Here is a 22,301-nt window from a genome sequence, read left to right as displayed (position 1 = left end):
CCACTGATCAGAAGGTCAAAGCACTTTTATCCCCATTATTAGTGAGCAAGCTCATCCACAACGCCACTCATTCTCCGAGGGAATGTTCGTTTTTTTCCAGCAACCCAATACAGGATGAATAAAGAGGGGATCGGGTGTCCGGTAACGGGAATAAAAGATTCACATCAGGTGTTAAGTTTTTCTCTTCAGTTGATGGGTGCAGGTCTCCAGTGGTTGGGCTCCCACCACAAGCAAGTTATCACCTATCCTATTGTCACTGGATGTCCTCTTTATAAAAGGGATTTACCTTATGGCATCTTTCAAAGGCATGCTTGGTTTCTTGTAAGAGGTTCACCACCACTTCTTGTGCCAAGAACGTCTCTCCGTGAGTTTCTATACTTGGACCCAGTGGCAGATTCGTACGCTGTCTAATCCTTTCCTTGAGGTCCTGAATTCTGTCATTGAATACAACAGGGTCATCCATGAGATGGTCTTATACATTGGGGCTTCTACTCCTCAAACGATGGATTACAAAGGTTATGTGCGATCTGGACACTCACCCTCCGCTTCCGATAGGTCTCTTCTGATGGTTCTTGGAATCGTAGTATCTCTGCAAGATCGCTGAACTCCGACTTTTTAGGTAACCAATTTCTACATCAATATAGTTCTCCAGGTAGGAGATGAAGACCGATTTGATCAGTTTGGACAAGAACGTCTGCTTGTCCGTCCCCAGATTAAATTCCATAAGTTTACTGGAAAGGGTAGTGGTTCTGGGTATAAAAAAAAAAAAGAAAAAAAAAGAAAGTTTAGAGACGTCAATAAAAGAATACGGTAAGGCCATGTGCACACGATGCAGATTTGCAGCGTTTCCGCAGCGGATTTTACCGCGCAGAAACGTTGCATATCCGCATTGTGATGTACAGTACCTTTAAAATGAATGAAAAAAAAAAAAAACGCTGTGCAGACGCTGCGGATTTTTCCGCGCGGTTTTCCTGCGGTACAAAATCCGCAGCATGTTGCTTTTTTTGTGCGGTTTTCTATCTCCCCTGTTACCAAATCCGCAGGGGGAAGACCGCAATGGAAAACCGCACAAAAACCGCATGAAAACCGCGTGAAAAATGGAAGAAATCCGCAGGAAAAATGCAGGTCATTTGACCTGCGGTTTTCTTCCATTCTGCACGGAAAAATCGGCAGGGCTCAAAACTCCGTCTGCACTCAGCCTAAATCAATTCATGAAAATAATCTCCCGTCCATATAACCTATCCTCAAGATTACTCTGAGCACAGAGCCCCCCCCCCCATCTTATAGACCCGTCACAGCCATGGTTGCCCATGTAACACTACACCTTCTTGCTATGGCTGCAAATGGTCTGCAGTAAATAAAAATCCCCCCAGTTTTGGGTTTCCAGCCCCCACGAAGACCTATATATCTTCATGGTTGTAGACGGCAAGCAATCCCTGTCTACAATCTGGTCCGGCAGCAGGTGTTACAACTGCTCTCCTATGCACAATCCTGCCATACGCAATATATAGAGAATTACAACATGATTGCACCATCAGACTACATAGCTTCTGTTTGTAGTCTGTAACCATGGAGACGCATAGGTCTAAATAAGAGCTGCTGCCACAAAACGGTAGGGAGTTTAGGAATAAAACCTTTTTGCGAAGCGGATTCAGGTTTCGGATTAGATGCAGTTGAAAAATAAAACATTAGGTTGCAAAGATGGACAACCTACTTAGAGCACATAGGCATAGAGGGTCTTCCTTGTTTAGGAACTTCGCTATGAGCTAAATCAGAGAGGCTTCTGTACTTTTCCGACCTGGACTAAGCACATGAATGGTCATCATTTTTGCAAGGCCACTGCATGGGAAACGTACGAGCAGACATTGCTTTGAGGTTGGATAAATAAGGGGCTTTTCTTTATGATACAACCATTTAGCAAGGCTATACCATGCATAACATTTATCACATATGCACAGGTTATATGGTAAAAGGATGATTGCTGAAGGTCTGCCCATCTTGAGACTGCAAGCCTAAATTTCCAGTGGGGAAGTATAGGTAGCGAGTATGTGCGACCACGTTTGGAGCAGTGGTCATACATGCTCACCACCATTCACAGGAATATTTGAGACACCTGTTTTCGTGATTGTTGGAAGTTCAGTGGTCAGGAGGACCTCTCCTGCAATCATTCGTCACCTATTCTGTGGACATGCGATACATGTTGCATATGGGGCAACCCTGTAAATTTCTGCTGTTTGCATGTAAACATTCAGATTGCTGATGTGAAGGGCTTAATATGTGATCTGAGGGATGATTTTCCATGCAATTGCAAGATCCCCCCACCAAAACCCACAAAGAAAACTAAAAAAAAAAAAACACAACTCCAATCCCCCTAAAACACACAGCTCCCAACAAGAAGTTCAAAGCAATTATATCTCCAGTGTTTTCTGCCTGCAGCTTTTACTTGGATAAACAGCTCCCCCATCGGAAAAAAAAAATTGTGCATTACTCAAAATAAATTTGCCACCAAATAAATCAATTTCACCTTGTGTACAGATCATAGAGATTCTTCAGATACTGCTCGGCATCCGATTTTCTGCATTCTTCCAGATGTTCTTTCACAAAATTCTGGAGTAGAAATTTGGGGGATAAATAAAAAGCAAAATCTGAGCCGACCGCGAGAAAGAGCAGATTATGTGTGTCCTGTACAATTCGTCACAGTGCATGTAAACAAAATTATGAATGCCGAGCTTTTCTTTTCATCTCCATGTAAATAAGGCAGACCTAATCTCATGCGGTATCAGGCTGCTGGGGATACAATGCGGCTGCTAAAAAGAGGTCAGCAAGCGGAAAACACAGGTAAGTGGTATACCAGATGCGGACGGGGAGAAGGTAACAACACCACCAATTCCATACTCTGCAAGATCACATGTGTACAAATATACAAACCCTAAGAGGAAAGGGATTCATTCTAGCTTTATTACTTACATTTACAAAAAAAACCTTCCATGTTGGATAGAACAGAAGAGTGTAGGAATGGGGTTATTCAGGATGATTTAATTTCTTCTTTTTACAACGGGCCTAAGAACTAACAGGCAGGTGGTTGCCAACTCCCTGCCTATTGTGCCCGGCGCCATTCTCTGCCAGCAGAGTGATCGCAGACCTTCCTGCCGGCGATCCGCCAACAGGGCAGTGGCTTCTCTTCCTCTCTGCTCTGTTGGTGGGGTGTGACTGCTGACTGTCTCCCTGCTACCCAACTGCAGGAAGTGTCTGACGATCAGCAAGACGTCAGCAGTCATGTCTCGTGAGCAAAGCAGAGTGGAAGAGTAAGAGCTACTCTGCTTACGTTGAGAAACTAAAGCGGTTGGTGACTGCTTTGAGCCATCGCCGGGAAAAACAGGCATCTTGTTGCCTCTGTTAGCAACTTCCTGCCTGATTAGTTTTGTTTACTATGGGCCTTAAACAAATAAAATAATCGTGGACGACCCCTTTAAAGCAGTCATCAATATCAGATCTGTGGGAATCCAACAAGCGCCACTCCAGCCAATTACTCAGTCCGCTGCGCTCAGGTCCATACGAAGTAAATTGAGAGCTGTGCCCTATGAATATTTGTTGGGTATGGAACTTGTGGGGTGGCTGGGAGCTGGACAGCCACCAATCTGAAAAGTTATAACCCATCTTAGGTCATCAAAATCCAAGAAACACCTTTAAATATCAGAGAAGTGACAAGGGAAATGCAAACAGAGTTGAAGTGAGCAAAAAGAGTAGCGGCAGCCAGTTAAGAGCTCTGATTTGATCCTTTGTTGCAGTTGGGGTCCACAGCCCGGCATCTCCTGGGTGCCTATGTCGCTTCCTAAGTAACGCGAGGAAGTGTCTAGGAAGCGACAAACACTCAGAAGATTAGGAGAGGATGCAAACCACAGAAGAGGAGTCTGGCTGCAACAAAGGAGTATATGGGCGCACGGAAACGACTACTGCTAAATTTTCTGCACATCTCTAACGCAAAGCTTCACCTGGGTGTATAATTTAAAAGGCGCCCATACTAGTAAGATAGCCATCATCTGAACACTCATTTTGCTAACAGCTATTTCGCTATCTTCCCCATAAACTTGTGGTTCTAAAGGGGAAAGGAGAGAAAGTCAAACCCTTCTCTCCCATGACATTATCTGTCGGGAAGATTCAGAAGGCTCCTATTACACATTATTAGATGGTTGTCAGAGTTTAAGGCTTGGGATATAGACTTATGAATCCTCACAGCACGTACACTGCCCACTGTCAGGAAGAAGTCATGTGATCAAAAGTATATGATTTGCCAACTTTCGGCCATATTCCGACTAGACTTGTCTGGCCTTACTGAATTCACCTGTATTGAGGGAGGCCTTGCACATCATGTAGGCACGTGACCGCATTTATGCAAATCAGATACTTGTAGTCATGCACCTGCCTGCTACCGGCACTAGAGAATCCTGACAGTGAGCTGTGTGTGCCATGAGGATTCACAAGTCTGCAGTCACATAGAGTGACTGCAGACTTGAGCACCAAGCCTGGACAACCCATTTAACTTAAATTTTCTCGGGCACCTTAAAAGGACCATATACCTTATCCAAACCCCAGCCCCCTCCCTAAACATATGTATGTCACAGACCATGCTTGTTTTTTTCTCTGATAAGCAGAGTCAGCTTCTCTCTAACACAAGGATCGGGACTTGCAGAATCAGTCAATGGTGTCTGCTATGGTCTGCAGCGCTGATGACACATCCACATCATTGCAGCCAATAATGGAGCTCAGCAGCTTTACCTAAGCAGATGGCACGAGCCGCTCAGCTCACCGATTGGCTATAGTGATGTCAGCGCTGCAGACAATAATTGACACTGGAAGCAGTAGCGGAGGTTCGGCGCTGGACCCGGAGAGGGCCAGTATAAAAAAGGTTGTTTATTTTTAAAACAAACTGAAGCCAGAAGAAAAGGTTTTTTTTTTCCGGTCAACTCCTTTAAGGCTCCATTCACACTGCATGCTGAGATAAGTGTACGTTTTCATTGCCAGATGCTCCAACTGTGTAAATGGAGAGTTAGAGATTCTCATTCACACCTAGTACACGTCACTTTGGCCATCATAATGTTTTCTATCGCCGGTGAAAAACGTGATTGTTTCCAAGCGACCCTTGTAAATCATTCTGTAGATGGTATAACCGTACCTGGATTTTAATTTCAAATATATTTTGTATAAGTTTAGCCAAAATTATTTCCGGATTACTGAAAATATCCCCGACTTCCTTGTTAACACGCTGGCACAACAGAGCCGAGTCCTCAAATATGTCATTCCTCATATAGGCCCCCTATAATATAAGACCACCGTTAAAAATGGCTGTGAACATGGCTGAATCTGCACGTTGTATGACAGTAGATGGCTCACATTACCTCCTGGCACTGATTTATGTACACATCCACACAATGAGAATACCCCTGTGGAGATAAGAAGCAGAAAAATCAGAAATACATCACTGTGGGTAATGGGTAGAAAGCAGCGCTAACAGTCCTGCTCCCGAGTTACAGTGTGCTATAAGCCAGAGCTGCATTCACAATTCTGCTGGCTGTTCCCGGAGCAATCCAACAAGCTTGTCGCTAGCTCCTTAACTGCTCAGCTGGACACCTGTAGTGCGGTGGGAAAAGTTTGCTCTCCATACACCTTAATTGGCTATTAATATAACCAATTAAGGAAGAAGCAATTTTTTGGGAGATGTGACGATAGAAATAAAAGTGGAAAAAAAAACAAACAAAACACTTTTTTTTTCCCCCCCTTTTGACATAATACCTATACAGAGGATTGGTTTTTTTTGTGGAATGATTTGTAGTTTTGAATGACACTGTTCACTTTGTCATACAATATGCTGGAAAAAAAATCCAAGTAACAATGTAACATGGTTAAAAATAAAACATACAATTAGCCATGGTTTTTTTAATTTCATTTTTACGGTGTGTGTTAAAATTACAGTAAAAATGGCAATATGATTCTACAGTCAGCCCGATTACGGTGATAACAAGCTTATAAAAGTTTGTTCCTCTAATTTTAAAAGGAGTTGTCCCATAAACGTTTTAAACAATAAATTTTGGAATAATAAGTTCCACAAATGGAAGTTTAAAAAAAAATGTTCCTGTGCTAAGATAATCTTATAAATGTGCCCCTGCTGTATACTGTGTAATAGCGGTGTCCGTTCATGTAGAGCTGCTGTGGTTCACGGTTGGAGCATTCCACATCTCCTGCTGGGTGAGGGAGAAAGTTAATTTCTTATATAATTGAGTATACACACCAAACAGCAGGAGCTCAGAGCTGCTACTTTCTGAAGTGACATATTTCACTGCCTGAAGTATGATGAGCTCAGAGGACTGGAGAAGTAGCACTAACACTCGCTCCAGTGATAAAACAGGCAGGGAACAATGTTTCCTCTGAAAACAGCAGCTGCGAGCCCCCTCTGTTTCATCTGTATACTCAATTATCATATTACTTATGCTTTCTCCCCTGTCCAGGACCTGTGTTATTATCAGACCATGTTCCTGCACGGTATATATATTGTAGTGCAGCGGGGTTGGTGCAGTGTGGTAGAACAGGCAGTGACCCTCGAAAGTTCAAAATTAAAACTTAGGTTTAACCCCTTTCTGCCATGGGACGGAATAGTACGTCTGATGGCAGCATCAGGGCTGTGAAGTCGGTAAGCCACAGTTGCGACTCCGACTCCAGGATTTTATCAAGCTCCGACTCCGGCTCCTTCATAAATGGCCAATTCATAACAACAAATTTACTGTTGTAAAATATTAAACATCGTGCTTATTCAGTTTCTCACCATCATATAAGTAATCAGACCACTTAGAGCAAAAACTACATTTATTAGAATACAATTAGAATATAGCAAATAACTTTTATAAACTTTTCTAAACTAAGTAAATATGCAATAAACACTTTTATGCCGTTAATAAGAAGAAATCTATAAATTTGTCCTCAGAAAAAGTATTGCCTCTGTCAGATCCTCCTTCATGGATGCCCTCAAATCTGATCTAATTATTTTGAGAGCAGAGAACAACCTCTCTACACTAACTTGTATTGGTGGCAAAGCAGTAACCACTCGGGCAACATCTCTGACAATGTCAGGATACAGAGGAATCGCTTGTTGCACTGTTATTTTTGATGAACGGTCAAATTTCTCAATTTCTTTTAGTGCACATGAAAAATTCTGCTGAAATGTACTGGCTGTGTTCCTTGATGGGGATGACTCTTCTTCTATGCGGGAACGCTTTGCACAGTCCTTGTGATCCAAATATTTTTCGAAATTAAATTCTTCATCAGTTGATGATGAGGGTGAAGATGTGGCAGGACGACCAAATTCTTCTTGTTCCTCCTGACTGTTCTGCAACCCTTTCATCCTTACTGCTATTTCAAACAGAGCTTCTTTTCCTTTACTTAGCTGTTGATCATCTAGAAGAATCCGATGCATTGGGTCTACATAAACAGCTGCCAAAAGAATGTTATTTTGTAATAGTAGCTCCTCTCTCCGTTTCATTGATGTAGCAATGCCACTTGCAATTAACCCTCCTCTTTGGGACAGGCGAAACATCAGGTTCTTCCACTCCTTTAAGAAAATACCTGGAGTTAAGTCCTCTGCTTGTAATTTTTTAGTCACTGTAAATGGGTGCTCTAGCAATTTTTCCAGCTCAGTCACCTGATTCTACTGACTTTCATTTAGCGTCAGTTGAGGGTTAGCCATGTCTACAAGAAAGGTTTTCAGTTCAACCAAGCGCTGAATCATTAAGTAAGTACTGCCCTATCGTGTGGCTTGATCAATAGTTGCCCCATATCCAGCACGTCTCTTCAAAATTGAGTCAACTTTAGGGGGTTCTGGCAACAGTAGCCAATTTTCTCACCTTGCCAATCAGTGCAGCAGCATATCCTTCTTGCAGACTGTCTCTTATAGCCAGCTGTAGCGTATGCACAACACAGCGCATTTGATGAATGAAAGAACATATTGACACAGTTTCAACAAGATCATCTAAACTATCATGTTGCTGTTCATCTGAAGCAACTTCAGTTTGCTCCTCAGTTACAATACTCTGTTCCTCTATTTCAAACATTTCTGTGTCTGTGGACCCAGAATGTTCTTCTAGCTGCTGGTCACCATCATTACTCTCATTCATTAGCTTAATAGTACTTATCATATTTGAAGCATTGTCAGTTACGACAGAAAGAACTTGCTCTTTTTTAAGTTCATAGTCTTGCAGAACCTTTTCCACCAAGACCTGGAGAAACTCACTGGTGTGATGAGCTTTGGTGTCTTTTACTGCCAATGTCTTGGTAACTATTTCATTTTTGTCACAAACAAATCGGACATTGATGGCAAAATAGTTCACTCTGTGACGTGTGCAGGCATCCATTTTAAGAAACAGAAAGCGTCCCTTGAGAGTTTTTTTAAGTTCTTCCTTTTGTTTAAAAGCTTCTTCGATTACTAATTTTCTAATACTCTCTCTCTCCAGAGAAACACCAAGCTTGCGGGCCATTTCCCCATTCAGACACATAAAAGCTGGTCGTGAAAATAATGAAATAGGCACACTATCCTTTACAACAAGCTCTATGATCTGTTTTTTAAATGTATCTACTGTCATTGTCACAGTAACTTTGTCACTGACAAAATATCTTGCAACTGATGGCTGCAAAGTTCTCTGCTCCTTTGTTTGGCTGGAAGAGCTGGGCACTGGTTCATTGGTTTGGATGCAGTCTTTCTCATCCACTGCTTTCAGTACTTCTGGATGAAAGCGCTGTAAATGTCTCTTTAGATTAGAAGCTCTGGTAGGAGCATTTTTATCTTTGCCTGAATATGCACTCATCTTGGCTTCACAGCATTTGTTTTCGTCTGGATCATTTGTCATACACTGACAGACATAATGTTTTCTATCTTGAGTGATGGTGAAATGTTCAAATACAGCTGATTTAATGTGATGCTTCTTTGACATTCTCAGGTTTTTAATTCTGCATTCACAATCCAAATGACAATTGTTTTTCCTAAAAACAATTGTACAAAATTATTGCCAGGTCGTACAACTGATATAATGGTCAGTAATACTGTTATTATTCCTCATGTACTCACAGTTAACTGATGCAAAGTTTGTTGAAAGGATAATACTTCTTACAGTCTTCCTCTTCTGAGTAGCAGGCAGCTGTGAGATGCTTGGAAGACGCACACCTAGTATGATCTAGTCTAGAGGAGGAGCTTTACTACTAAGAATTTGCAACACATTTTCACTTTCAGTTTCATACATTGTAAGTAGGGGGGTTGGGGCAGCATGAGGTTAACCAAGTATAAGATTAGATAAGGGCAGTGGAGAACAGTGACACACAAGAAGTAAGAAATGTCTCTATCTCCAGCAGAACTGCTTATCACTGTTGTTCATAGTTTGATAGAACATATATATTTGAGTAACATTTATAAAATTCATATGAAAGTTCAATTATGAAATATTAATAAATTTTTTCTTTAAAGCTGGAGTCGGAGTCGGTACATTTCTACCGACTCCGACTCCAACCAAAACTAACTCCGACTCCACGACTCCGACTCCACAGCCCTGGGCAGCACCCCCGCTTTGATGTGGGCTCCGATGGTGAGCCCGCATCAAAGCCAGGACATGTCAGCTCTTTTGAACAGCTGACATATGCTCGCAATGCCCGAGGCTATTAACTAAAAAACACAAAAATGGAGCTTGGTTTGAGTTGGTACACATGCAGCATATCAACGCATGTTCACATTGGCCATAAAGCATACAAGACCTACTAAAGACAAAATGAGAAAAACCCTGCTGTAATTGGACTGGTTGGGACCCGGTCCTTGTCTGCCCTTATTCACACACTGACATCAACTTTGACACATGATAAGGTTTTTAATATTAGACAGTGTAGGACCGTCCAGACCACAGAATCACCTTGTCGATGGTGGGACGGCTTTTATGCTATTTTTGCGTTTTTTTCTTTGTATTATTGCTTTCTGAGCAAGCTGGGCTGTGGCCTCCCTCTTCTGAGCTGGAGGTTGTATTTAAAGGCTTCCCCTGATTGGTGTCCACTGGTTGGGACCTGGTCTTTGTCTGTCCTTATTCACACAGACGTCAACTTTGATACAGGATAAGGTTATTAATATTAGACAGTGTAAGACCGCCCCGATCACAGAGTTACCTTGTCAATGGTGGGACGGCTTTTATGCTATATTTAATCAAATACAGTATTACTAAGAACTCTGTGTTACTTAAATGCACTTTTAATTTTTATTTATTTAATTACAGCAGGGTTTCTCTCATTTTGTCTTTTGTAGGTTTCGAGGCTATTAAGTAGTTAAATGCCGCTGTCAAACTGACAGCGGCATTCATCAAGCGCTCCCGGCCATCCGGACGGAAATGCGTTCACCGGTAACCCCCGTCACGTGATTGGGGGTCGTCGGTTTGTCGGCATTACAACCAGAGGTCTCCTGGAGACCTCTATGGTTGTTGATGCTCGATTGTTATAAGCTGCCGCTAAGCCACGCCCTGGCCACGCCTCCTCCGGTCAGCTCCTCCTCTGATCGCATGACGCTGCATGCGATCAGCGTACCCTATATTTAGCGTTGGGTATGCTGGTCGTGCGCTGGCACACTTTTGCCGGCGCTGCGCCAAGTGCACAAAATCGCACTCTGTTGCATTTTTGTGCGCTCGGCGCAGCGCCAAAAGGGCGCAAGCGCCAGCAAAAGTGTGCCAGCACGTGACCAGCGTACCCAACGCTAAATATAGGGTACGCTGATCGCATGCAGCGTCATGCGATCAAAGGAGGAGCTGACCGGAGGAGGCACGGCCGGGGGCAGGGCTTGGCGGCGGCCCTGCGCCCTGTAACGCTAGTGTGAAACTAGCCTTTCTTGGCCACATAACCTGACCAGGTTCAGGTTATGTACACACGTTCGGAATTTCGGCGGCAATTCCGCAACTCCCTGCTGCGGGAAATAGGCATGTGGAATTGGCATGCGTATTCCCGCTAAATAGCGTTTTGCAAGCGTAATTTGCTTGCAGAATGCTAGCGTTTACTAAGCAATCTGTAGCATCGCTTGGAAAATTGATTGACAGGTTGGTCACACTTGTCAAACATAGTGTTTGACAAGTGTGACCAACTCTTTACTATTGATGCTGCCTATACAGCATCAATAGTAAAAAGATATGTTAAAAATAAAAATAAATACAAAATTGTGATATTCTCACCTTCCAGCGGCCCCTGCAGCCTTCCCGATCCTCGCGATGCTCCCGGCAACTCCCGTACCCAGCGATGCCTTGCAACAATGACCCCAGGTGACGTAGCATCATGCGAGACCGCTACGTCATCACAGGTCATTGTCGCAAGGCATCACTGGGAACGGGAGTTGCCGGGAGCATCGCGAGGATTGGGGAAGGCTGCGGGGGACGCCGGAAGGTGAGAATATCACAATTTTTTATTCTTTTTTTTTTTACAGGGATATGGTACCCAGGGCCTGGAAGACAGACTCCTCTCCTCCAGACCCTGGGTACCATCCGCACATGATCTGCTTACTTTGCGCATGGTGGGCATAGCCACATGCGGAAAGTAAGCGGATCAATGCATTCCTATGTGTGCGGAATCGCCGCAATTCCGCACAATGAATGAGCATGCTGTGTATTTTTCCACTGCGTAAAAATACGCAGCATTAGCACAGCATTGCGGAATGCCATTGAATTCAATGGGTTGCGTTGTGTAAGCTTACAATCCGCAATGTGTGCACATAGCCTCACGCTTACTTTTATTCTGCCTTGTGGCTCACAGGTGTCCTGCTGTGACCACAAGGCATCCATCCAGCTTGTCCTATTGCAAGAGGATTGTGAACACCACAGTACGGTTTTTATACTTTCCTTCGTTGAATAAGATTTTGTTCAGGTGATCACCTAATCAGAAGCACAATAAGTGGAATGAGATGTACTCTGGTTTGAATTCAACCGACACTGGAATGGAATGGCTGTCAGATATCTATCTATATATTACACACACACACATATACATCTATATTTATTTAACACATCCAATTGTGAAAATTATTACAAGGTGTATAGATGTATTGATTAAAATGAACCTTGTTCAAGGGACAACCGCTATAAACAGTGAAAAAAAATACATGTATTTTGTGCCATCATTTTCTGAGACCTATGGCTTTTTTTTTTTTTTTTTTTTTACTTCTCTGCTGATGGAGCCATTCCTGAGCAAATCTAACCCTGAGCCAGCTCCATAGGTCGTATTTCTCATGCAATCCTCAAACTGGCCTACTACTCTCCTGACCAGAGCGTGAAAGCTAAATAGAAATACATCACACTGTCACGCTCAGCAGAGGTGTCGGGCCAGTCCGTGCACTGCGATGGGATGTTTGAACGGGAAATATGTCCGTAGGTCTGTGCCCATACACAAGCACTGTTCTCGATGTTGTAACAGCACGTCATGAAGCAGAAGGGCATTAAAGGGGAGGGGGAAGGGGGAGGGGGAAGAGAAGCCTGTCGTATACGGCAATGAGTTTCACTAAAACATTCCACTACTTGTCAGTGGGGTTTGATCTCCAAAACCCCTCCAACCCTTACAATGAAGTGGCCCACTGTCAATTTAGCGCTGCATATCCTTCATGGTGCAGCACAACTCCTTACAGGTGAATGGAGCCGGCTGCAGTTCCCAGCACGGCGAGGTAGCCAGGTGAGACACTGCCCTTTCAGCAAGTTTTCTGTCTGGGTTATCGGTCAGCACTAGAGTCCACGGTCATAATCTAAGCATTGAGACTAGGAGTTCTTTTTCCATTCTACATGACGGCACCACGAGAGAGGGGATCCGCCCAGCGAGGACAGGAAACCTTCAAGATAAAAGGGGCGGCTCCTCTCTCCACATCAGTTGGTTTCCTGTCCTCGATGGGGAACCCTCAAGATGAAAACCTCTTGAAGAAAGAAGGAAGAGGATGCCTGGGCCTGGGTCGGGTTATTAATGGCAGGCAGCGGTCTGCTACACCCGTCACCAGGTACCGGTAGTCGCCTCGGGGGCCATATATTCCTATGCGCCCCCCCTGAGCAAGTGCATGGCCACAGCCTGTGAGGCAAATTGCCCAGGTGAAGTTGGATGCCTTGGAGACCACATGCGGTGTACCCTCCCAGATGCTGATATACCCCATAAAGTCCACGGAGGCCACTTTCCGTGCTCCCTCCCTGTCGACATATGGTGGCCATGCAGCCCGTGTGGCACATCGGTGCCTGGGCAGAAGTAAAGCTCCTTGGAGGCCACATATGTGTACCCTCCCTGTTGAGGCCAGACACCAGACCCCACGACTGGAATCAAGTTCGAGTACCTGTTATCAATGCTGGCCAGGATGACGTCCATATTCCTCCACAGGGGTCTAGAGAACGCAGGTAGGAGGGGGCAGGTGTCATGTCAGCCGATGGCGTGGGAACGCCGCAACAGGTCCGGGTGCGCACCGGAAGGGAAGTCGGGTACGAGCTGCTGATGGGGACGCTCGTGCACAGGCAGCGGTCGGCAGGAGCAGGACGTGCGCACCGGAAGCGCGCATGACGGGCCGGAGGTGTGACTAGGCCCGGATACGCCCACCAAGCGGTGTGCATACAGGAAGTAGATGTGGGCGACCCGGAAGTGGAGCGCGACACCCAGGAGGCAGCAGCAGGGAGAGCGCGCACAGCAAGCGGCCACATGACAAGGGGCGCGCACCGGAAGTGGTCACCGGGTGCAAGGGTGCATTCATTTAACGGACACATACACCTAAGGGGGCGCAGGCACCAGGAAGAGCGCGCACCGGATGTGGTTGCCAGGTGCGCGCATAGGCTGCAGTGCGCAGGCGTGGGGGCATAACCAGGAAGCCCAAGCGGCCGGCAGGTGCAGGATCAACCAGGTGTGCCAATTAATTAGAAAAAAAAAAAAAAGGGGGAGAATGCTGCTATTTAAAGGCAACAGGGAGTGCTGGGAGGTGTCACCACACCATTATTGGGTTAGATGTGACTGCTCTCATCACAAAACAGCAGCAGCAGCTATGCAGTTTATAGGATCGAGAGCCCTTCGCCAGAGCACTTGCAACCGCGCCAGGAGGCGAAAGAGAGGCGGTTGCGCTCAGAGGAGAAGAGCCAGACACGCCGCAGCAGCAGTGGGAGCCGCTCGGGCAGCGCATGGGCGGATCGTCACCGCAAAAAGGAGGGGTCCCTAGTCTCTTTGGCAGACAGTGAGAAGACCTGTCATCCTCCGGTACCTGTTCTGTGAAGCGTCCGAGTGGTGAGTGAGCTTCGAGAAAGTCCAGCATTCTAATGTCTGTTCTCTTTCTCTATCTCTCTCTTTTGTCTCCTCTCTCCCCTCTTTTTACATACATTGGCGGGGTGGAGTATAGGAGGTCCCTAAGAAGAGTAGGGAAAAATCTAAAAATAAATGTCCTTTATGCAATAGACCCATAGGAGCATCCTGGAATAAAAGATTATGCCAGGATTGTATTAACAAGACAGTAGCAGAAGAGACACTCTCATTCTCTGACAGTCTAAGATCCCTAATTCAAACAGAGGTTTGCAAATCAGTGAGGGCATTACAATCAGCGGATACGGATAGCAAAACTAGAGATAGATCTAGCCCCTCAGTGGTCTCTCAAGAAAACTCCACAGGATCAGAGGAGGACTCAGATAAAACCCGCTATTTGGATAGTAGTTCTGACGAGGAAGATGCATTCCCAGTAGAAGCTACAGATAAGCTTATAAAGGCAATCCGGTCTACCATGGGGCTGGTAGATGAACGAGCAAAAAAGACAGCTCAGGAACTCATGTTTAGTGGACTGCAAAAGAAAAAACGTAGAGCTTTCCCTATTAATGAACAACTGGAAGGACTCATAAAATGGGAATGGGAAAAACCAGAGAATAAGTCCCAGATAATCAACTCCCTAAAAAGGAGGTACTCCTTTGAGGAAGAAGCATCCTCGTCCTGGGATAGAGCTCCAAAAATTGATGTAGCGATATCAAACGTTGCCAGGAAATCCTCCCTACCCTTTGAGGATTTAGGTTCTCTAAAAGAACCTTTGGACCGAAAGACAGACAATTGTCTTAAAACAGCCTGGGAGGTCTCGGCTGGGGCACTAAGGTTACAGATAGAGTCCTCTCCAAGAGGAGTACCCTGGACATACACAGCCTCCAAAGTAGTCACAACGGACACCAGTCCTTGGGGGTGGGGAGCCCACCCAGACACACTATGGCTCCAGGATCCCTGGGCCCAGGAGGAAAGAAATCTATCCTCAAACGATTGGGAACTACTAGCAATCGATAGGGCGCTGGAAGGATTGTTGACACACCTAAGAGGACATCATGTGAGAGTCCTATCGGACAACCGAACAGCGGTCGCATATGTGAACCACCAGGGGGGCACCCGTTCTCAGTCCCTGATGCAAATAGCAAAAAGGATCATGACTCTAGCAGAACACCAGTTCCTTTCATTATCGGCCCTGCATATCCGAGGCGTAGACAACCTGAAGGCAGACTTTCTAAGCAGGAACCACTTGAGGCAAGGAGAATGGTGCCTAAAAGAGTCCATTTTTCAACGGATTGTGCATATGTGGGGGAAACCCATCATAGATCTCTTTGCCTCAAAAACCAAACAGGAAGGTTCAAAAATTCTGCTCCCTAAGTCCAGCAGACAGGCCATTGGCAGTAGATGCCTTCAGGATAAAAGTGGACACCAGGTCTCCTGTACGCCTTCCCTCCAATATGCCTCATTCCAGTAGTTCTGAGGAAGATCAGGGAGGACCAAGCCAGAATAATTATGATAGCTCCCTTTTGGCCGAAAAGACCATGGTTGTACTGGCTGAGAGTGATGTCGGTGATGGACCCATGGGTGCTCCCAGAGGACCACGACCTTCTAACACAGGGTCCCTTCAATCACCCTCCGAAGTGCAGGCTGCATTTGACAGCCTGTAATTTGAAAGGTCGCTTTTAGAGAAAAAAGGTTTCTCAGCGGGGTTACTCAGTAGCAGAAAACCAGTGACTACAAAAATTAATGGAAGGATATGGAAATTTTTTTTATCTACCTCAGGCCCAATACGGGAGGGGGAAGTCTCGATAGGGGCAGTACTGGAGTTTCTGCAGAAAGGTTTAGAGTTGGGGTTAGCTGTCAGCACACTCAAGGTACACGTCTCAGCAGCCTTATTCAACTGCGACCTGGCAAACAACAGATGGGTGGCCAGGTTTATCCAGGCCTGTACTAGAGCTGACTCTGTCCCGTCCCCTACTACTCCTCCCTGGGATCTAAATTTAGTCCTATCATCTCTGACAAAATCAGTTTGAACCGCTAAACGAAACGTCAGAAAAAGTGTTGACTTTAAAGACAGCTTTATTGGTGGCACTCACATTGGCCCGTAGAGTTGGGGACTTACAAGCACTATCAGCAGACCCTCCATACACTCAGGTCATGGACGATAGAGTTGTGTTAAAATTAGTCCCAGCATAGCTTCCCCAAGGTGGTTTCAAAATTTCATAGGGCTCAGGAGATAGTCTTACCATCCTTTTGTCCTAACCCCGGTAACCAGAAGGAGGAGAGACTTCATTACTTAGACGTTAGATGTATCCTGCAGTATTTAGAGATGACAAGTCCCTGGAGAAAGCAGAGGGCCTTATGTGTCTCATACCAGGGGGCAAGAAAAGGCCTTAAAGCCTCTAAGCAGACTATAGCTTGATGGGTGAGCGAGGCCATCATGCTAGCGTATAATATTGCAGGCAGGGCTGTTCCAGAGTGTCTAAAAGCCCACTCCACGAGGGCCATGGCGACATCCTTGGCGGAGAGAGCAGATGCTTCCATCGACCAAACCTGTAAGGCAGCCACTTGGTCCGCTCCGTCTACCTTTTTCAAACATTATAAATTAGACCTATCTGCTACCTCTGATCTCACATTCGGGAGAAGAGTGTTACAAGCGGTGATCCCTCCCTAAAGAGAATATAAATCTCTGTAACTCTCTCGTGGTGCCGTCATGTAGAATGAAAAATATGGGTATTACATACCTGGTAATGTGTTTTTTCATGAGACATGACGGCACCCTTATATTCCCTCCCTTTTGATCACGTCATTAGTTGGGTGCATTATTAGCATTATACACTCCCTTCGGTGTTGGAAATTTAGTAGTGTAGAGGATGTATTATTTATGTGTACACTAACCTGCGGAGTTCCTCTCATGCTCTGTAAAACAACTGATGCGGAGAGAGGAGCCGCCCCTTTTATCTTGAAGGTTTCCTGTCCTCGCTGGGCGGATCCCTTCTCGTGGTGCCGTCATGTCTCATGAAGAAACACATTACCAGGTATGTAATACCCGTGTTTTTCTGCTTGTTTGGGTCCCTCCGGGTGCTGCATATGGAGGTTACGGAAGTGGTGACCTGACTTTACCTGCAGGTACAAGCGTCTGCTCCCACACTCCATAAACATAAATTCATCCTAAATCTGCCCTTAGTGTGATTAGCAAGCAAAGAGGAATCAGGATTAAAGGCCTTATTGGAGATGTGGAATAAGCCGATGTCCATACAATGCCGTAGAAATAAAGTATCTACAGAAATCCTCCACATCAGATAGTGAGAAGACTCTGGTATATACATCTTATCCTAAAATTATTTCCTTGCAATAAAATTTCACGTGTGTACAGCCACTTCTCCTCCAGATTCTAAGACCCTTCAGGATCACCTTGGGGTGGGTACGAGCAGCCCCCAATACCTTGAAATGAAGCAGTACAGCAGCCACCTCCCTCATACGAGATATCTCCCCTCTTCGCTGCGCACTCGTAAACTCCTGAATCAACTGGTGTTCTAGATCGTGGTATTTACCTGGAAGAAGCCACATGCAAGGGTTAATTCACGCACTCCGCAATCTAGAGAAAAGATAACGTGGAAACACAGACTGCACTCATACTCACTTGCAATTTTAGATTTCACTTCCGCAAATCTGAAAACAAAAAAGTATCAGACAGTTAAAGGGAATCTGTCACAAGGTTTTTGCTATGTAATTTAAGAGCAGCATGATGTAAAGGCAGAGATGCCTTCCCCAGCGATGTGTCACTTATTGGGCTGCTTGGTGCAATTTTGACAGAATCCCTGTTTTCTCTGATATAGATGTAGCAGTGCTCAGAATGCTGAGCAGTGTATTACCCCACCAACACCACTGATTGGAAGCTACTGTGTACATTTGTCAGCAAGCTGTCAATCAGTGGTGGGGGTGAGGTTGCACAGATTAGCTGGACTGCCTGGCAAGAGACACCTAGTCCTGTGTGATAATCTCCTGCTGAGTAGTCTGGGTAAGTACGGCATAATGAACATGGGTACAATATGCCGGTGTGAATGAGATCTAAGGGTACCGTTACACTTAGCGATGCACCAGCGATCCCGACAACGATATGGATCGTTGGTGCATCGCTAAGTGGTCGCTAGTGAGCTGCCACACAGGCAGATCTCACCAGCGACATCGCTGGGGTTGGGGGTCGCTACTTACCTGTCAGACGCGGCGATCCTGACGCCCTGCCTCCCGTGTCCACGCGTCGCTCGTCGGCGCCACAGGAAGCGCCCGACGAGAAATGATCCAGGACCTTCTCGTGTGACCGGCGATGAGCAGCGGGGGAGCCGGTCGGAGGTAAGTATCACATGTAGCGATATCGTTGGCAATATCGCTGCTACGTCACAAAATCGGTGACTTTACAGCGATATTGCTAGCGATATTGCAGTGTGTAGCGGGGGCTTTATACTGCAGTTTGCTTCTCGGTGGAAGATAACTGCTTCTTTAAGAAAACTGCCATATGCCAGTGAATGTGAACAGGGCCTAGCACGCCCTCTGCGCACTCTGAAGATGTCATACGGGGCTCAAGCTTTAGAATATATTGATATTAATAAGTCTTCTGATTTTTTTTTTTTACCTTCCTCCAATACCTCATTACATCCAGCAGACAATCTTATCTTCTAGGAAAGGTTAAATAGGTAAGTTGTCATTAATTTGACCCAAACAGGCATAGACAGTTCATAAAGGATTTCATCTCATCTGAGTGCTACTGGTTGGAAACAGCGCATCACCCTTACTTTTCATTGTTTTTTGGGAGTTGAAGCAGTCATCAGTGTCTCTGTCTGACATGTTCAATCTGCTAAAGAACCTGGAGATTGCTGCTCTTGAGGAACAAAATACAACGTCCCTCTCAATGGGGGTCAGATTAAACCAGACCATAGAAAAGTCATTACCCCTTTCATTAACCGAAAGAACGGGCGAGCCATAGATTGTCATTAGTGATGTGTGAACGTGCTCGGATAAAAAGTTATCCAATAATGCTTCTGTGCTAACCGAGTGACTTCGGCGTGCTGATGTGTAGCGGTTGTCGAACAGGTGCGAGACGTGCGCCACAGGGACTAAAACATGCTTTTGAAGGATGCCGAAGTCACCTTATCCTATCACGTTCGCTCATTACTAATTGGCATCATTATATTTGTGCCCAGCACACTGACATGGGTCGTACAAGAGACTTACCTATCAAACGGTAGTTCTTGAGCAATTAGGTGCAACTTCTGAATGATATCAGCAGCCTCCTTTATCTGCAAAAATATGAAATTATATGATATTCCCACAATCCAAGTAAAAACTGCAAATAATAGATACAGAGCTGCTATAGTAGAATTTAAAGGGGCTTTATGGCCCTTTCCTTATCCTCACATATGGTCCCCAGTGTGGAAAAGAAAAAGAAATCACACATTCACCTATCGATACCTCGCTGCTTCTCTGTCCTGTTGATCATGTCCCCCCCCACACTTATCTGTACTTCTCTTACAACATGGTTGGAGCTTAACCGCTGCAGCAATCTCGTGCTGACCATGCTGGAAGTGAAGAGGAGGAAACCAGTCAGTTTTCTGGCTATTTTTAACAAACTAGGGTGATTTATAAAGTTAAAGAGCCAGAAAGCTCCTTTAATAATGCCTATACCTATCCTGTCCATTCGGCGGGACGTCTGGTGCTCTTCCTAGATGTTGCACCATGAAGTCACATCAGTACCGGAACGATGGAAAAGCCAGAGGACAAGGATAGCCACCTTCTCAGGAATAAACCAGCACTGCCATACGTGGTGGGCTAAGCCAGTGATTTTATATAGTTAAAAGGGGGTGTCCGGAGCGGACTCCCAATGAAGAAGTGAGAGGCAATTACCATCATGACAGACACTTCCAATGATTATCTTTTTAAAGGGGTTGTCCCATAAGGACAATCTTTATTCTTATGCCTTATCAAAATATGTGATAGCCGTTTCTTTTACGAGCCAGAATGGACAGTCGCTTTGTAAGAGCCGCATTGCCGCCACCCTGGTGGGCCTGACCCGCCATGCATTACATGGTCAGTCGTTTATTTACATGGCGGCCAAATCATGGTACATTTTCCCTATGAGGAACAATAAGGGTTATTTATAAGTGAATTTTGTTTATTAGACCACCCTTTAAAGTATCATTGTGACCTTTGTATTAGTTTTATAATTGGTATCTAGATGCAGATAGATAATTGCCGCGTTCTCCGGCTGTTTTTAGAGCACTTCTGTGAACCGGCAAGAAAGGCAGAAATAAAAAGCCGACGTGTTTGTTGAATTAAACATACAAGCAGCTGGGCAGAAAATGGAACAGAAAAAACACCAGTTAACCGCGTTTTCCCAGTATAAATAAATGTGGAAGCGCTCGGCGGGATAATGCAGTAAACGCGCACTTGTGAACAATTAAACTTTAACGAGTCCGTCTCTCGGCGGCTGGAAGTGTGACCAGCACAAGTCCAAGCAATTAGGGCGACGCTGCCTGTCGCTTGCAATCACTTCATGCCCGGCTGGCGGGCCTTACCTTTTCAGAGTTGTTAAACACATCAGACTGCAGATTTCCATCCAGAAACTCATTAAAATAGGTCATCAGTTTTTGGGCCTCCACAGCTCGCTGACGTGGTGTGTTCACCCCCTCCAGCTGATCGCCAAGATGGCACACCTTCGTAGCCACGTAGCTGATATGCTCGTCGAGCTCCTGGAAGTGCTGGAAAGCAATCTGAATGGGAGGAAGCAAAGGCCTTAAAAACCCACATCTTTATTTTTTTTAGCACATATGCAGGGTTGCTCCTGGTGTCTGGCAGAGCTTTAATGAGCATTTACAGGTCAGATTGGTGGCAGGTTCCATCAGGAATGCCCTGTCCTCTAGGCCAGGGATCCCCAACTCCAGTCCTCAAGGCCCACCAACAGATCATGTGTTCAGGATTTCCTTAGTATTGCCCAGAGGTGATAATTGCATCACCTGTACAATACAAGGCAAATCCTGAAAATGTGATCTGTTGGTGGGCCTTGAGGACTGGAGTTGGGGAATCTTGCTCTAGGCGCCTCTATTCATTCAGGAAGATTGCACTTATACTTTTAGCACCTTCCCAACATGTCCGTCAGGTGCAAGTGTATGGAGCAAGATCTTGAGCTTAGCTATTATCCAGATAGGGCACATGCCAGCTGTGTAATACAGCCAGAACCTGCCTCTAACAGCGGCGACAGGAGCTATCTCCGATCATTAAAGGGATTGTCCAGGCTTAGTGCTCAAGTCTGCAGTCACTCTAGTGATTGCAGGCTTGTGAATCAGTGTTCACAATGTATGATACAGGAAAGATGTATATCTTTGTACCGTGTTAGCCAGTAGATAGAAAAATATTCAGAATTGAGAGTCCTCAGTGGTTGATACCATCATTTCAGTTAGCCATTAAAAGGTAACAAATTGCAAGCTTTCAAGACTACTCAGGTCTCTTTGACAGGCTCTCAATTCTAAGTATTGTCCACAATGTAAGGATTTTCCAGTGCAGACACTAGGAGCGGCAGGTATCTGCTTTGGTCACATGCCAACTAGACGTGCAGGGCCTCACTCAAAACAACATATTGCAGGTATACGTTTAAGCGATTGAATGATCACAGGTTCAAGTCTGCAAAGGGAAACTAAGAAATATTTAAAAATAAAAGTTAGAAAATGTATTTTAAAAATATGTAAATTCTCATTTTTTTAATTGTAAATAAATTTAAAGACATTGAAGAAAAAAAACAACAAACAAACACATTTTGTGTGGTCGTGCCAAATCTATCAAAATTTAAAATGAAACTTAACGCAACAATTGGCATTTCTTCGATCATAGCAATCCCTCCAAAAATGCAATAAAGAGCAATCAAAACATTAATGGTATTGATTAAAAATGACAGCTGACTACACACACAAAAAAAAGAAAAGCACCAAAAATAATGAAAAAGCAAAAATGATAACAAC

General features: G+C 44.9%; 1 protein-coding gene across 2 annotated transcripts in view; it reads right to left on the bottom strand.

Moving 5' to 3' along the window:
* EXOC5 (exocyst complex component 5) overlaps positions 1–22,301 on the bottom strand; it is a 66,051-nt gene that overhangs the window by 36,272 nt on the left and 7,478 nt on the right. For both annotated transcript variants that reach the window (XM_073585839.1, XM_073585848.1), the window contains 9 exons: positions 20,865–21,059; positions 19,525–19,589; positions 17,936–17,964; positions 17,737–17,846; positions 5,397–5,441; positions 5,174–5,314; positions 2,525–2,607; positions 540–749; positions 287–434 (listed from right to left, as the gene is read on the bottom strand). In XM_073585839.1, coding sequence (XP_073441940.1) covers positions 287–434; positions 540–749; positions 2,525–2,607; positions 5,174–5,314; positions 5,397–5,441; positions 17,737–17,846; positions 17,936–17,964; positions 19,525–19,589; positions 20,865–21,059 — 1,026 coding nt within the window. The remainder of the gene's footprint in view (positions 1–286; positions 435–539; positions 750–2,524; positions 2,608–5,173; positions 5,315–5,396; positions 5,442–17,736; positions 17,847–17,935; positions 17,965–19,524; positions 19,590–20,864; positions 21,060–22,301) is intronic.

Source organism: Dendrobates tinctorius, unplaced genomic scaffold, assembly GCF_039654945.1.
Source record: "Dendrobates tinctorius isolate UK_male_01 unplaced genomic scaffold, ASM3965494v1 ptg000010l, whole genome shotgun sequence".
NCBI lineage: Eukaryota > Metazoa > Chordata > Amphibia > Anura > Dendrobatidae > Dendrobates > Dendrobates tinctorius.
The sequence above is the reverse complement of the archived record's forward strand: the minus strand, read 5'-3'. Positions and strand labels throughout refer to the sequence as shown.